This window comes from Salvelinus fontinalis, unplaced genomic scaffold, assembly GCF_029448725.1.
Source record: "Salvelinus fontinalis isolate EN_2023a unplaced genomic scaffold, ASM2944872v1 scaffold_0228, whole genome shotgun sequence".
Taxonomy (NCBI): Eukaryota; Metazoa; Chordata; class Actinopteri; order Salmoniformes; family Salmonidae; genus Salvelinus; species Salvelinus fontinalis.
In genome coordinates, this window is record NW_026600437.1 from 10,308 (window position 1) to 24,973 (window position 14,666).

The window sequence follows — 14,666 nt, forward strand, 5'->3', positions numbered from 1 at the left end:
TCAAGTTGATAAATTGCTTGGCTGGGCTGATAGATTGCGGAGTCAGATGGAACATAGTAAATAGGCATTTTAAAGTCATAGATTTAGTTAACTGATATTTGATATAGGCCATGCAGGCAAAATTTTAGAACACAGTTTCCTGACAATTTTAGAACACAGTTTCCTTTATCCCGATAGTAATATCATCAATATCATACATATGTGATATAATGTATTAAAAAAAATGGGAAACGGTGTTTGCCTGCCAGTGAGTTTCATTCTGACTGGCTGGTGTTGTGTGCTCTCTGGGCGGTGGCCGTTCGTTGCCCAACCCCAGCGAGGAGTGAGTGCCTTGTATGGAGAGCAACGCGTGATGATGATCGTTCTCAGGCAAGGGGTGGGGGTGGAGTGGAGTGGGGGGCTTGGAAACCGATCCGCTCGGGAGGGCTCTCTCGCACACATTGCCTACACACAATGTTCGGTGCTGGCGAGCGGGGCGTCCTCCCTCTCCACTCCTCTCCTAAAAACACACTGGGCGCGTCTTGTAAGATTACCGCCGGAGATCTCCCACACACTCTCTGAAAAAGACATACAAACACAAACTCATCAGGGGGAGACGAACCAGCTGAGATTTGTTTTCAAACTGTCCCCCGATGGCTGCGTGACAGGTCCGCTGAACGCACAAGAAGACGCACACGGTTCCAGGATTTGGACTGCCTCGCGCATCTCTTTCCCTGTCTTGAGTCGGTTTTTATTATCGTGTGTTGAGATCTCCGTTCAATCATGGATACCAACAGCTCCTTCACCGCTCTACTTTTACTTCTGGCTTCGTTAAATAATGTGTCAACCGTGCAGTTCCCATCGCCACTTCTGTAAGTAGCCTTAACAGACAGGCTGTTCTCCGATGACAGCCTGTTTGCTTTCCCAATACTAAATCTAAAGCAAAATACAAACTCTTTATGGCTATTATGATGTAGGCTAGTAGTTATTTATATTGTTATGATATTATAAGTATATCATTATAATAGGCTTATTTAACTATGTTGTTATTATTACAAATAGCCTAATAATAGCCTACAACATTTTTGGGAAAACTTGCATTGCATTGAAAACGGTTACCCATCGGTTCATGGTCATGTGTTTCAATGGAAATGCATAACGTCTTCGAAAACTGTGACAATGTTTCAATTGTGCTTCTGGATCTTGCTGAATTTAGTCAATAGTTAATAACCGACTTCGTTTGATTAAATACACTTTACACATGGATTTAGTGGCGGATCAATCAATCATAATAAATAGGCTATTGTCATTACATAGGCTACCTCAGGAGTGATTCAAAAAAATGTTAAATGCGGGGGGCAAAAACCAGTCCTGGGTGGCCATGGGAAACCAGCAAATCTTATCACAAATAGATTTGAAAATTGCTTTAAACTATGATGCATTGTGTTGAATAACTGTTTCAACTCTTCATTTGTGTCTGCCCTAATTTATTAAATAAATACATTTGAAGTGATCCATATTCAAGTTAGATACTCATAGATGTTCAGTGGTAACTCCCCCTCCAATAAATATTTTTCCCCTTCAAGGAATTTTTTGAAAGTGGAAGCTGATCTCCCTTATTTACACAATTTAAAAGCTCTAAAATTATATCTGGAGTACAACAAAAACAGGCAAAAATGACTTCAGCCATTATCAACTGCTGTAGCTTCTTTCACCTCAGGTGATAAGGGAAGTGCATAACATTCTAGAACCAATACATGCCATAGCCTACGGAAATGAGCTGCTACACACTAGCAACTACACACTAGCTCAGCACCTGTCAAGTCAAACAGCAGTCACCTAGCCACCTAGCCATCCAGCCTGGTCTCAGAGACTAGACGTAACATAGAACATGTAAATCCAGAACACTCAAATTAGTATGATATGTTACATGTGGTATGGTTACATAAAACAGTAGGTTACTTATCGCAAAAACATAACGCAAACGCCTAGCAATCCAAAGGTTGTGTGTTCAAATCTCATCACAGACAATTTTATCAAATTTGCAACTACTAACTACTTTGCAACTACTTAGCATGTTAACTAACCCTTCCCCTAACCCTTTAACCTAACTCCTAACCTTAACCCTGACAACTAACCCATAGCCTGCTAGCTAACGTTAGCATTAGCCACCTAGCCATGTTAGCAACAATCTATTTGAATTAGTAAAATATCATACTTTTTGCGAATTTGTAACATATTGTACGAATTGCATTATGAAATGCTCTGAGATCATGTTGAGCCATCAACCATAGTCCTAAAGCCTGTCAGCCAATCAACCAGCCTTCACGCCATGTCTGAGCCGTCCGCATAGTCCTCAAGCCAGCTCTGTAATACCGCTAAACAGGTGTAACGGATGTGAAATGGCTAGCTAGTTAGCGGGATGCTATTAGCGCAACTAGCTAGCCATTTCACATCCGTTACACAGGCAGAACAAACGCACAATCTTTTCTCTCCTATCTGAGCCAGATTGACAGATTGGGGGGGAACTAAGTGTGGCAAATCACATTTCAGCACCCTTCTGGCAACGCCCCTGACGTAACTTTAGGTAAATTATTAACTTCAGGTAACTCAATGAATTGGACGACTTGAATCTTTCATTTCAGTGCAGTGACAAGGCAAAGCAATGAATGACCAACTAGTCTCAGCCCACTGTAGAATGCATGTATGGCTCTACACACACAATTCCATTTACACTGAAAACGCAGTACGCCAACCCTTTCTAAGGCCCCATTGTCGGCATCATATTGTCAACGGAGACATGCCATGGGGTGGCATTGTGATTATTTTAGGAATGATAGGCTTCTTTATTTCTATCTAATATGAGTTAGGCAGTACATCCCCACCCACCCATGCCTTTTTCCTTGAATACCTTGTATGTACTGGTGGAACAGTGACTACTAAAAAAATCAAAAGGTAGTTCTATATGCAATTTTCATAAATATAATTAGATCCCTGACAGATGAACTGATCAAATGTCTAGCTGCCATACTCAGAACAGAAGACATGCCCATTCACTTTTACATGCCAGGAGGTGCAGTGGTTCAGTAAACCAACCTGTCTATGAGTTTATTAATGCCCACACTGCTATTCTCACTAGCTGCACTTCAAATGCAGCTAGTAATCAAATGACACCCCACTCAGCTCCGGGGCGATCTGGTTCTATCTAACTTCAGGGGTCTGTTCAGGAGGGTGCAACGTTACAGAACGTTCAGATAGGAATGTATTGTGTAGATTACATTACCTATGATTGTCTATCAGGTAGGTATAGGTTTGGAATCCTGTTGGTTCTATGTGTTACATTTCTACCTGCAGCGTTCTGAAAGTTTCACCTCATCACCTCACCCCAGGTCTCATGGATGGAGGGCACAGGTGGCCGGTGGTACATTAATTAGGGAGGATGTGCTCATAGCAATGGCATTCATTTAATAGCATTAATAGCGTTCCATTCCATCCATTATAATGAGCCGTCCTCCCCTCAGCAGCATCCTGTGAGGAAGGGTGACATCACTGTCTGAACTATGTTCTGTTCTCTTGGTCTGTTCCCCTGGAGATCTAGTGATCCATTTGGCTCTCATACTAATGGCACCGACAAGAGGATGATGTCATACTGGCAGAGTAGTCCAGCCATAGGCATTGAGGATTTATAGACACTGAGTGTTATAGAGAGAGATTTTATAGACACTGAGTGGTTGATGGTAGTCGTGGAGTTTTAAAGACTAAAAATGTTGATTGACTGACACGTTGTTCGCTATGAAAAAGGACTTTTAAACTGGCAATGATTGAGAAATCCAAAATTCTTTCGAATGCCTTTTGGGCTGGCCGAATGATGAGTTTCTGACGCGCACCGGCATCTAGTATTCGATTGGTTCCTTAGACGTTGAGGAAGTAGTGTGAACGACTGGATTTAAACCTGGTCTTCTACCCACCACAGGACTGTATAAGCCTAGGCATTGGCTCTTGGATTTTGTCAGGTTTTAGCTAAGGATTGTCATCACGTAAGAGAGGTTGACAGAACTGTCTTACCTTGACTCTGGCTACCAATGTCTCTCTAGGTCCTAGGGCCTTATCTATGGACAGAGGTTGCTATAACCTGGTCCCAGATCTATGTATTAACCTTGGCATAAACAGACTGGCAACCCGGCTAGCTATAATACTTGACTACAGTGGCGGTCAGTGCCGTTTAACGTCAGGGAGGACAATACATTTTTTCATAAGCATGGCCTTATTTCTATTACAGCATGTTGGATGACTGTCATTCATATTCCATTCAGCCAGTTTAATGTAACATTGATAGGTTTGGGCTACTACATGATACTCAAATTTTCTATATACCCATCATGGGACTGCTACAACCTAGCCTATGAATGAAAGTTTACAATGTAGGTGCACACAGGTCGAGAGAAAATGTTGAGATGACAGTGACACATTCAATACCGCCTTGTACAGTCTTGCCTGCATCTAGGTGATCTAGGGTGTAATCATTAGTCCAACAGTTCCAAACGAGAGTTTCTATTGGACAAATTCAGGTATGTTATCCCCGTTTCATTTGCTTCCATTTAAGAAATATTTTTCAGCAGAATGGGTGGAAGAGTACACTCCTGATCACGCATAAACAGCCACGTTGTACTCATTCTAGCCTCTATGCACTCTCCTCTTCTCACCCTTTCCCTTCGTTTGTGGACTTCAATGAACAACAAATCAGCTGTATGTGACCGGGTGAAAAAACCTTTCCAAACCATGTCATAACCGTTACATACAGCCTACTTAGTTGTCCCCATATTAGCTAAAGTAAAGTCCTAGTCAACATAACTAATATAACTAATGCGTTAGTAAACCCGCTACAATCATGCAGTAACGTTAGTGTACAGTCAGTAAGCAGTTACACCGGCGGGCCCCGGTGGCAATAAATTAATAAAACCAAAAGCTTACCTTGACTTGGAAGAGTTCCAGTGTTGTGTTGGCTAGTCATAGCCAACTAGCTAACATAGCATCCCTCTGTTTGAGCCGGGTGTTTGAGTAACTAAACTAACCGGCTGCAATTGCTAGCTAAGTAAGTGAAACTGAGAATGAACAAAATGACAATCTCTCTCTCTCTCTCTCTCTCTCTCTCTCTCTCTCTCTCTCTCTCTCTCTCTCTCTCTCTCTCTCTCTCTCTCTCTCTCTCTCTCTCTCTCTCTCTCTCTCTCTCTCTCTCTCTCTCTCTCTCTCTCTCTCTCTCTCTCTCTCTCTGTTGCTTCTCCTTCATTTTTGAAGAAATTAATTTAGTTGAAAAGTGTTCAACTATTGTCTTTCGCTCTCTTTGAGTCACCTACTCACCACATTGTATGCACTGCAGTGCTAGCTAGCTGTAGCTTATGCTTTCAGTACTAGATTCATTATTTGATCCTTTGATTGGGTGGACAAGATGTCAGTTCATGTTGCATAAGTTCTGATAGGTTGGAGGACGTCCTCCAGAAGTTGTCATAATTACTGTGTAAGTCTATGGAAAGGGGTGAGAACCATGAGCCTCCTAGGTTTTGTATTGAAGTCAGTGTGCCAAGAGGAGGATGGAAGCTAGCTGTCCTCTGGTTACACCATCGTGCTACCCTACAGTGGGATGTTGAGGCTACTGTAGACCTTCATTGGAAAACAGTGTGTTTTAATCAATTTTGTGGTAACTTGTGAATATATTTAGTGTAGTTTTATCCAAAAAATATACATTTTTCAATGTTTTACAATTGTTATTTTTACGAAATTCACTGAGGAAGATGGCCCTCCCTTCCTCCTCTGAGGAGCCTCCACTGCTTGACTACTATATAAAGCTGACTGGGTTTCTCTTTTTCTCACTATTGCCGTGATCAAAGCTGCAGCAGTTGGCCGTCCTCAGGTTGGCAGTGTAACCATACTGCTCATTGTACTACGTTGACATTGATTTTGAGTGACTATTACAGAGGAAGTGTTGAATAAAATAATGAACACACACACACACACACACACACACACACACACACACACACACACACACACACACACACACACACACACACACACACACACACACACACACACACACACACACACACACACACACACACACAGGCTGTTGAGAGGAGCTTCGGAAACTGTCTGAAGTGCTCATATAGTTGTAAGACAGGGGTACGACACAATTAACATTTTAGCTTTAGAGATTTTTATTCTGTCTCGTTCTTTATCTCTCTCTCCCTGCCTCTTCCTCTTTCTGCCTGCCTGCCTGCCTGCCTGCCCCTCTCTCTCTCTCTCTCTCTCTCTCTCTCTCTCTCTCTCCCTGCCTCTCTCCCTGCCTCTCTCTCTCTCTTGCTCGCTCTCTCTCTCTCACACACTCTCTCTCTCCCTGCTTCTATCTCTCTCCCTGACTCTCTCTTACTCCCTGCCTCTATCTCTCTCCCTGCCTCTCTCTCTATCACTCTTTCTCCCTTCCTCTATCTCTCTTCCTGCCTCTCTCTCTATCACTCTTTCTCCCTGCCTCTCTCTCTCTCCCTGCCCCTCTCTGCCACTCTCTCTCTCTTTCTCCTTGCCTCTATCTCTTTTCCTGCTGTTCTCTTTTTCTCCCTGTCTCTCTCTTTGCTCTCGTTCTCTCTCACTCTCTCTTTGCTCTCGCTCTCTCTCACTCTCTCTTCGCTCTCGCTCTTTCTCCCTGCCTCTCTCTTTCCCCTTGCCTCCCTCTCTCTCTTGCTTTATCCCTCCCTATTGCTCTGTTTCTCCTGCTTTCTCTTATTGTTGCTTGTTTCTCTCTTACTTTTCCTCTTGATCTCTTTTCATATTGCTCCCATCTCTCTCCCCCTCCTCCCTCTCCATCTTTCTATCCCTCTCTCTGTCACAGTGCGTGACTGCATCTCTGTGCTCCAGTGCTAACCTCACATGCCAGTGTCTGTCTGCCTCAGATGTTCTGTAGCCACTCTTCTCCCTTTCGCTCTCTCTCTCTCTATCTCCCTCTCTCTTTCTCTCTCTCCTTAAGATGGAACATGTCTCCTAGGCTGCCTCGTGGCTTCGAGGCAGATGATTAACATCATCGAATCTGAAATGCAAAGTCTGATGTCACAGATTGTGCCCCCAGAGAGGCCCGGTGCCAGCCAGTCAGCCAGCCAGTCAATCAGTCAGCTAGTCAGTCAGTCAGTCAGTTAGTCAGTCAGCTAATCAGTCAGTCATCCAGTCAGTCAGTCAGTCAGTCAGCTAGTCATCCAGTCAGTCAGTAATTCAGCTAGCCATCCAGGCAGTCAGTCATCCAGTCAGTCAGTTAGTCAGTCATCCAGTCAGTCAGTTAGTCAGTCAGTCAGTCAGTAATTCAGCTAGCCATCCAGGCAGTCAGTCATCCAGTCAGTCAGTCAGTCATCCAGTCAGTCAGTAATTCAGCTAGCCAGTTAGTCAGTCAGTCATCCTGTCAGTCAGTTGGTCAGTCAGTCAGTCATCCAGCTAGTCATCCAGTTAGTCATCCAGTCAGTTAGTTAGTCATCCAGTCAGTCATCCAGTCAGTCAGTTAGTCAGTCATCCAGCTAGTCATCCAGTCAGTCATCCAGCTAGTCATCCAGTCATCCAGTTAGTCATCCAGCTAGTCATCCAGTCAGTTAGTTAGTCATCCTGTCAGTCAGTAATTCAGCTAGCCATCCAGGCAGTCAGTCATCCAGTCAGTCAGTTAGTCAGTCAGTCATCCTGTCAGTCAGTTGGTCAGTCAGTCAGTTAGTCAGTCATCCAGTCAGTCAGTAATTCAGCTAGCCATCCAGTCAGTCAGTCATCCAGTTAGTCATCCGGCTAGTCATCCAGTTAGTCATCCGGTTAGTCATCCAGCTAGTCATCCAGGCAGTTAGTTAGTCATCCAGTTAGTCATCCAGTCACCCGGTTAGTCATCCAGTTAGTCATCCAGCTAGTCATCCAGTCAGTTAGTTAGTCATCTAGTTAGGTAGTTAGTCATCCAGTTAGTTAGTTAGTCATCCAGTTAGTCATCCAGTCAGTTAGTTAGTCATCCAGCTAGTCATCCAGTCAGTTAGTTAGTCATCCAGCTAGTCATCCAGTCAGTTAGTTAGTCATCCAGCTAGTCATCCAGTCAGTTAGTTAGTCATCCAGCTAGTCATCCAGTCAGTTAGTTAGTCATCCAGTTAGTCATCCAGTCAGTTAGTTAGTCATCCAGTTAGTCATCCAGTCAGTTAGTTAGTCAGTTAGTCAGTCATCCAGTTAGTCATCCAGTCAGTTAGTTAGTCATCCAGTTAGTCATCCAGTCATCCGGTTAGTCATCCAGTCATCCGGTTAGTCATCCAGCTAGTCATCCAGTCAGTTAGTTAGTCATCCAGTTAGTTAGTTAGTCATCCAGTTAGTCATCCAGTCAGTTAGTTAGTCATCCAGTTAGTTAGTCAGCCATCCAGTTAGTTAGTTAGTCATCCAGTTAGTTAGTTAGTCATCCAGTTAGTCATCCAGTCAGTTAGTTAGTCATCCAGCTAGTCATCCAGTCAGTTAGTTAGTCATCCAGTCAGTTAGTTAGTCATCCAGTCAGTTAGTTAGTCATCTAGTTAGTTAGTTAGTCATCCAGTCAATTAGTTAGTCATCCAGTCAGTTAGTTAGTCATCCAGTCAGTTAGTTGGTCATCCAGTTAGTTAGTCAGTCATCCAGTTAGTTAGTTAGTCATCCAGTTAGTTAGTTAGTCAATCAATCAATTTTATTTTATATAGCCCTTCGTACATCAGATAATATCTCTAAGTGCTGTACAGAAACCCAGCCTAAAACCCCAAACAGCTAGAATGCAGGTGTAGAAGCACGGTGGCTAGGAAAAACTCCCTAGAAAGGCCAAAACCTAGGAAGAAACCTAGAGAGGAACCAGGCTATGAGGGGTGGCCAGTCCTCTTCTGGCTGTGCCGGGTGGAGATTATAACAGAACTATGCCAAGATGTTCAAAAATGTTCATAAGTGACAAGCATGGTCAAATAATAATCATGAATAATTTTCAGTTGGCTTTTCATAGCTGATCATTAAGAGTTGAAAAACAACAGGTCTGGGACAGGTGGCGTTTCCATAACCGCAGGCAGAACAGCTGAAACTGGAATAGCAGCAAGGCCAGGCGGACTGGGGACAGCAAGGAGTCACCACGGGCGGCAGTCCCGACGCATGGTCCTAGGGCCCAGGTCCTCCGAGAGAAAGAAAGAGAGAAGGAGAAAATTAGAGAGAGCCAAGATTTTCAAAATGTTCATAAATGACAAGCATGGTCAAATAATAATCAGGAATAAATCTCAGTTGGCTTTTCATAGCCGAGTTAGTCATCCAGTTAGTTAGTTAGTCATCCAGTTAGTCATCCAGTCAGTTAGTTAGTCATCCAGTTAGTCATCCAGTCAGTTAGTTAGTCATCCAGTCATCCAGCTAGTCATCCAGTCAGTTAGTTAGTCATCCAGTTAGTCATCCAGTCAGTTAGTTAGTCATCCAGTTAGTCATCCAGTCAGTTAGTTAGTCATCCAGTCATCCAGTTAGTCATCCAGTCAGTTAGTTAGTCATCCAGTTAGTCATCCAGTCAGTTAGTTAGTCATCCCGTTAGTCCTTTAGTCATCCGGTTAGTCATCCAGTTAGTCATTCAGTCAGTTAGTTAGTCATCCAGCTAGTCATCCAGTCAGTTAGTTACTCATCCAGCTAGTCATCCAGTCAGTTAGTTAGTCATCCAGTTAGTCATCCAGTCATCCAGTTAGTCATCCAGCTAGTCATCCAGTCAGTTATTTAGTCATCCAGTCAGTTAGTTAGTCATCCAGTCAGTTATTTAGTCATCCAGTCAGTTATTTAGTCATCCAGTCAGTTAGTTAGTCATCCAGCTAGTCATTTAGTCAGTTAGTCAGTCATCCAGTTAGTCATCCAGTTAGTCATCCAGTCATCCGGTTAGTCATCCAGTTAGTCATTCAGTCAGTTAGTTAGTCATCCAGTTAGTTAGTCAGTCATCCAGTTAGTTAGTTAGTCATCCAGTTAGTTAGTTAGTCATCCAGTTAGTCATCCAGTCAGTTAGTTAGTCATCCAGTTAGTCATCCAGTCAGTTAGTTAGTCATCCAGTCATCCAGCTAGTCATCCAGTCAGTTATTTAGTCATCCAGTTAGTCATCCAGTCAGTTATTTAGTCATCCAGTTAGTCATCCAGTCAGTTAGTTAGTCATCCAGCTAGTAACCAGTCAGTTAGTTAGTCATCCAGCTAGTCATCCAGTCATCCAGTTAGTCATCCAGCTAGTCATCCAGTCAGTTATTTAGTCATCCAGTTAGTCATCCAGTCAGTTAGTTAGTCATCCAGCTAGTCATCCAGTCATCCAGTTAGTCATCCAGCTAGTAATCCAGTCAGTTATTTAGTCATCCAGTCAGTTATTTAGTCATCCAGTCAGTTAGTTAGTCATCCAGCTAGTCATCCAGTCATCCGGTTAGTCATCCAGCTAGTCATCCAGTCATCCGGTTAGTCATCCAGCTAGTCATCCAGTCAGTTATTTAGTCATCCAGTTAGTCAGCCAGTCAGTTATTTAGTCATCCAGTCAGTTATTTAGTCATCCAGTCAGTTAGTTAGTCATCCAGCTAGTCATCCAGTCATCCGGTTAGTCATCCAGCTAGTCATCCAGTCAGTTATTTAGTCATCCAGTCAGTTATTTAGTCATCCAGTCAGTTAGTTAGTCATCCAGTTAGTCATCCAGTCATCCGGTTAGTCATCCAGCTAGTCATCCAGTCATCCGGTTAGTCATCCAGCTAGTCATCCAGTCATCCAGTTAGTCATCCAGCTAGTCATCCAGTCAGTTATTTAGTCATCCAGTCAGTTAGTTAGTCATCCAGCTAGTCATCCAGTCAGTTAGTTAGTCATCCAGCTAGTCATCCAGTCAGTTAGTTAGTCATCCAGCTAGTCATACAGTCAGTTAGTTAGTCATCCAGTTAGTCATCCAGTCAGTTAGTTAGTCATCCAGTTAGTCATCCAGTCAGTTAGTTAGTCATCCAGTTAGTCATCCAGTCAGTTAGTTAGTCATCCAGTCAGTTAGTTAGTCATCCAGTCATCCAGTTAGTCATCCAGTCAGTTAGTTAGTCATCCAGTTAGTCATCCAGTCAGTTAGTTAGTCATCCCGTTAGTCATTTAGTCATCCGGTTAGTCATCCAGTTAGTCATTCAGTCAGTTAGTTAGTCATCCAGCTAGTCATCCAGTCAGTTAGTTACTCATCCAGCTAGTCATCCAGTCAGTTAGTTAGTCATCCAGTTAGTCATCCAGTCATCCAGTTAGTCATCCAGCTAGTCATCCAGTTAGTTATTTAGTCATCCAGTCAGTTATTTAGTCATCCAGTCAGTTGTTTAGTCATCCAGTCAGTTATTTAGTCATCCAGTCAGTTAGTTAGTCATCCAGCTAGTCATTTAGTCAGTTAGTCAGTCATCCAGTTAGTCATCCAGTTAGTCATCCAGTCATCCGGTTAGTCATCCAGTTAGTCATTCAGTCAGTTAGTTAGTCATCCAGTTAGTTAGTCAGTCATCCAGTTAGTTAGTTAGTCATCCCGTTAGTTAGTTAGTCATCCAGTTAGTCATCCAGTCAGTTAGTTAGTCATCCAGTTAGTCATCCAGTCAGTTAGTTAGTCATCCAGTCATCCAGCTAGTCATCCAGTCAGTTATTTAGTCATCCAGTTAGTCATCCAGTCAGTTATTTAGTCATCCAGTTAGTCATCCAGTCAGTTAGTTAGTCATCCAGCTAGTCATCCAGTCAGTTAGTTAGTCATCCAGCTAGTCATCCAGTCATCCAGTTAGTCATCCAGCTAGTCATCCAGTCAGTTATTTAGTCATCCAGTTAGTCATCCAGTCAGTTAGTTAGTCATCCAGCTTGTCATCCAGTCATCCGGTTAGTCATCCAGCTAGTCATCCAGTCAGTTATTTAGTCATCCAGTCAGTTATTTAGTCATCCAGTCAGTTAGTTAGTCATCCAGCTAGTCATCCAGTCATCCGGTTAGTCATCCAGCTAGTCATCCAGTCATCCGGTTAGTCATCCAGCTAGTCATCCAGTCATTTATTTAGTCATCCAGTTAGTCAGCCAGTCAGTTATTTAGTCATCCAGTCAGTTATTTAGTCATCCAGTCAGTTAGTTAGTCATCCAGCTAGTCATCCAGTCATCCGGTTAGTCATCCAGCTAGTCATCCAGTCAGTTATTTAGTAATCCAGTCAGTTATTTAGTCATCCAGTCAGTTAGTTAGTCATCCAGTTAGTCATCCAGTCATCCGGTTAGTCATCCAGCTAGTCATCCAGTCATCCGGTTAGTCATCCAGCTAGTCATCCAGTCATCCAGTTAGTCATCCAGCTAGTCATCCAGTCAGTTATTTAGTCATCCAGTCAGTTATTTAGTCATCCAGTCAGTCATTTAGTCATCCAGTTAGTCATCCAGTCAGTTACTTAGTCATCCAGTTAGTCATCCAGTCAGTTATTTAGTCATCCAGTCAGTTATTTAGTCATCCAGTCAGTTAGTTAGTCATCCAGTTAGTCATCCAGTCAGTTATTTAGTCATCCAGTTAGTCATCCAGTCAGTTAGTTAGTCATCCAGTTAGTCATCCAGTCAGTTATTTAGTCATCCAGCTAGTCAGACAGTCAGTTATTTAGTCATCCAGTCAGTTATTTAGTCATCCAGTTAGTCATCCAGTCATCCAGTTAGTCATCCAGCTAGTCATCCAGTCAGTTATTTAGTCATCCAGTCAGTTATTTAGTCATCCAGTCAGTTATTTAGTCATCCAGTCAGTTATTTAGTCATCCAGTTAGTCATTTAGTCAGTTAGTCAGTCATCCAGTTAGTCATCCAGTCAGTTAGTTAGTCATCCAGTTAGTCATCCAGTCAGTTAGTTAGTCATCCAGTCAGTTAGTCAGTCATCCAGTTAGTCATCCAGTCAGTTAGTTAGTCATCCAGTTAGTCATCCAGTCAGTTAGTCAGTCATCCAGTTAGTCATCCAGTCATCCAGTCAATTATTTAGTCATCCAGTCAGTCAGTTAGTCAGTCAGTCATCCTGTCAGTCAGTTAGTCAGTCAGTTAGTCAGTCATGCAGTTAGTCATCCAGTCAGTTAGTCAGTCATCCAGTCAGTCAGTAATTCAGCTAGCCATCCAGGCAGTCAGTCATCCAGTCAGTCAGTTGGTCAGTCATCCAGTTAGTCATCCAGTTAGTCATCCAGTCAGTTAGTCAGTCATCCAGTTTGTCATCCAGTCAGTTAGTTAGTCATCCAGTTAGTCATCCGGTTAGTCATCCAGCTAGTCATCCAGTCAGTTAGTTAGTCATCCAGTTAGTCATCCAGTCATACGGTTAGTCATCCAGTTAGTCATCCAGTCATACGGTTAGTCATCCAGTTAGTCATCCAGCTAGTCATCCAGTCAGTTAGTTAGTCATCCAGTCAGTTAGTTAGTCATCCAGTTAGTCATCCAGTCAGTTAGTTAGTCATCCAGCTAGTCATCCAGTCAGTTAGTTAGTCATCCAGCTAGTCATCCAGTTAGGTAGTTAGTCATCCAGTTAGTTAGTTAGTCATCCAGTTAGTCATCCAGTCAGTTAGTTAGTCATCCAGCTAGTCATCCAGTCAGTTAGTTAGTCATCCAGCTAGTCATCCAGTCAGTTAGTTAGTCATCCAGCTAGTCATCCAGTCAGTTAGTTAGTCATCCAGCTATTCATCCAGTCAGTTAGTTAGTCATCCCGTTAGTCATCCAGTCAGTTAGTTAGTCATCCAGTTAGTCATCCAGTCAGTTAGTTAGTCAGTTAGTCAGTCATCCAGTTAGTCATCCAGTCAGTTAGTTAGTCATCCAGTTAGTCATCCAGTCATCCGGTTAGTCATCCAGTCATCTGGTTAGTCATCCAGCTAGTCATCCAGTCAGTTAGTTAGTCATCCAGTTAGTTAGTTAGTCATCCAGTTAGTCATCCAGTCAGGTAGTTAGTCATCCAGTTAGTCATCCAGTCAGTTAGTTAGTCATCCAGTTAGTTAGTCAGTCATCCAGTTAGTTAGTTAGTCATCCAGTTAGTTAGTCATCCAGTTAGTCATCCAGTCAGTTAGTTAGTCATCCAGTTAGTCATCCAGTCAGTTAGTTAGTCATCCAGTCAGTTAGTTTGTCATCCAGTCAGTTAGTTAGTCATCCAGTTAGTTAGTTAGTCATCCAGCTAGTCATCCAGTCAGTTAGTTAGTCATCCAGTTAGTCATCCAGTCAGTTAGTTAGTCATCCAGCTAGTCATCCAGTCAGTTAGTTAGTCATCCAGTTAGTCATCCAGTCAGTTAGTTAGTCATCCAGTTAGTCATCCAGTCAGTCAGTCAGTCATCCAGTTAGTCATCCAGTCAGTTAGTTAGTCATCCAGTTAGTCATCCAGTCAGTTAGTTAGTCATCCCGTTAGTCATTTAGTCAGTTAGTCAGTCATCCAGTTAGTCATCCAGTCATCCGGTTAGTCATCCAGTCATCCGGTTAGTCATCCAGTTAGTCATCCAGTCAGTTAGTTAGTCATCCAGTTAGTCATCCAGTCAGTCATCCAGTCAGTCATCCAGTTAGTCATCCAGTTAGTCATCCAGTTAGTCATCCCGTTAGTCATTTAGTCAGTTAGTCAGTCATCCAGTTAGTCATCCAGTCATCCGGTTAGTCATCCAGTTAGTCATCCAGTCAGTTAGTTAGTCATCCAGTTAGTCATCCAGGCAGTTAGTTAGTCATCCAGTTAGT

General features: G+C 42.9%; 1 protein-coding gene across 1 annotated transcript in view; it reads left to right on the forward strand.

Annotated features, from left to right (window-relative positions):
* The first annotated feature begins 457 nt into the window (after window positions 1-457).
* Window positions 458-14,666, forward strand: part of LOC129844773 (voltage-dependent calcium channel subunit alpha-2/delta-1-like) — a 127,500-nt gene continuing 113,291 nt past the window's right edge. The window contains exon 1 of the mRNA XM_055912878.1: window positions 458-851. Coding sequence (XP_055768853.1) covers window positions 763-851 — 89 coding nt within the window. The 5' untranslated portion in view covers window positions 458-762. The remainder of the gene's footprint in view (window positions 852-14,666) is intronic.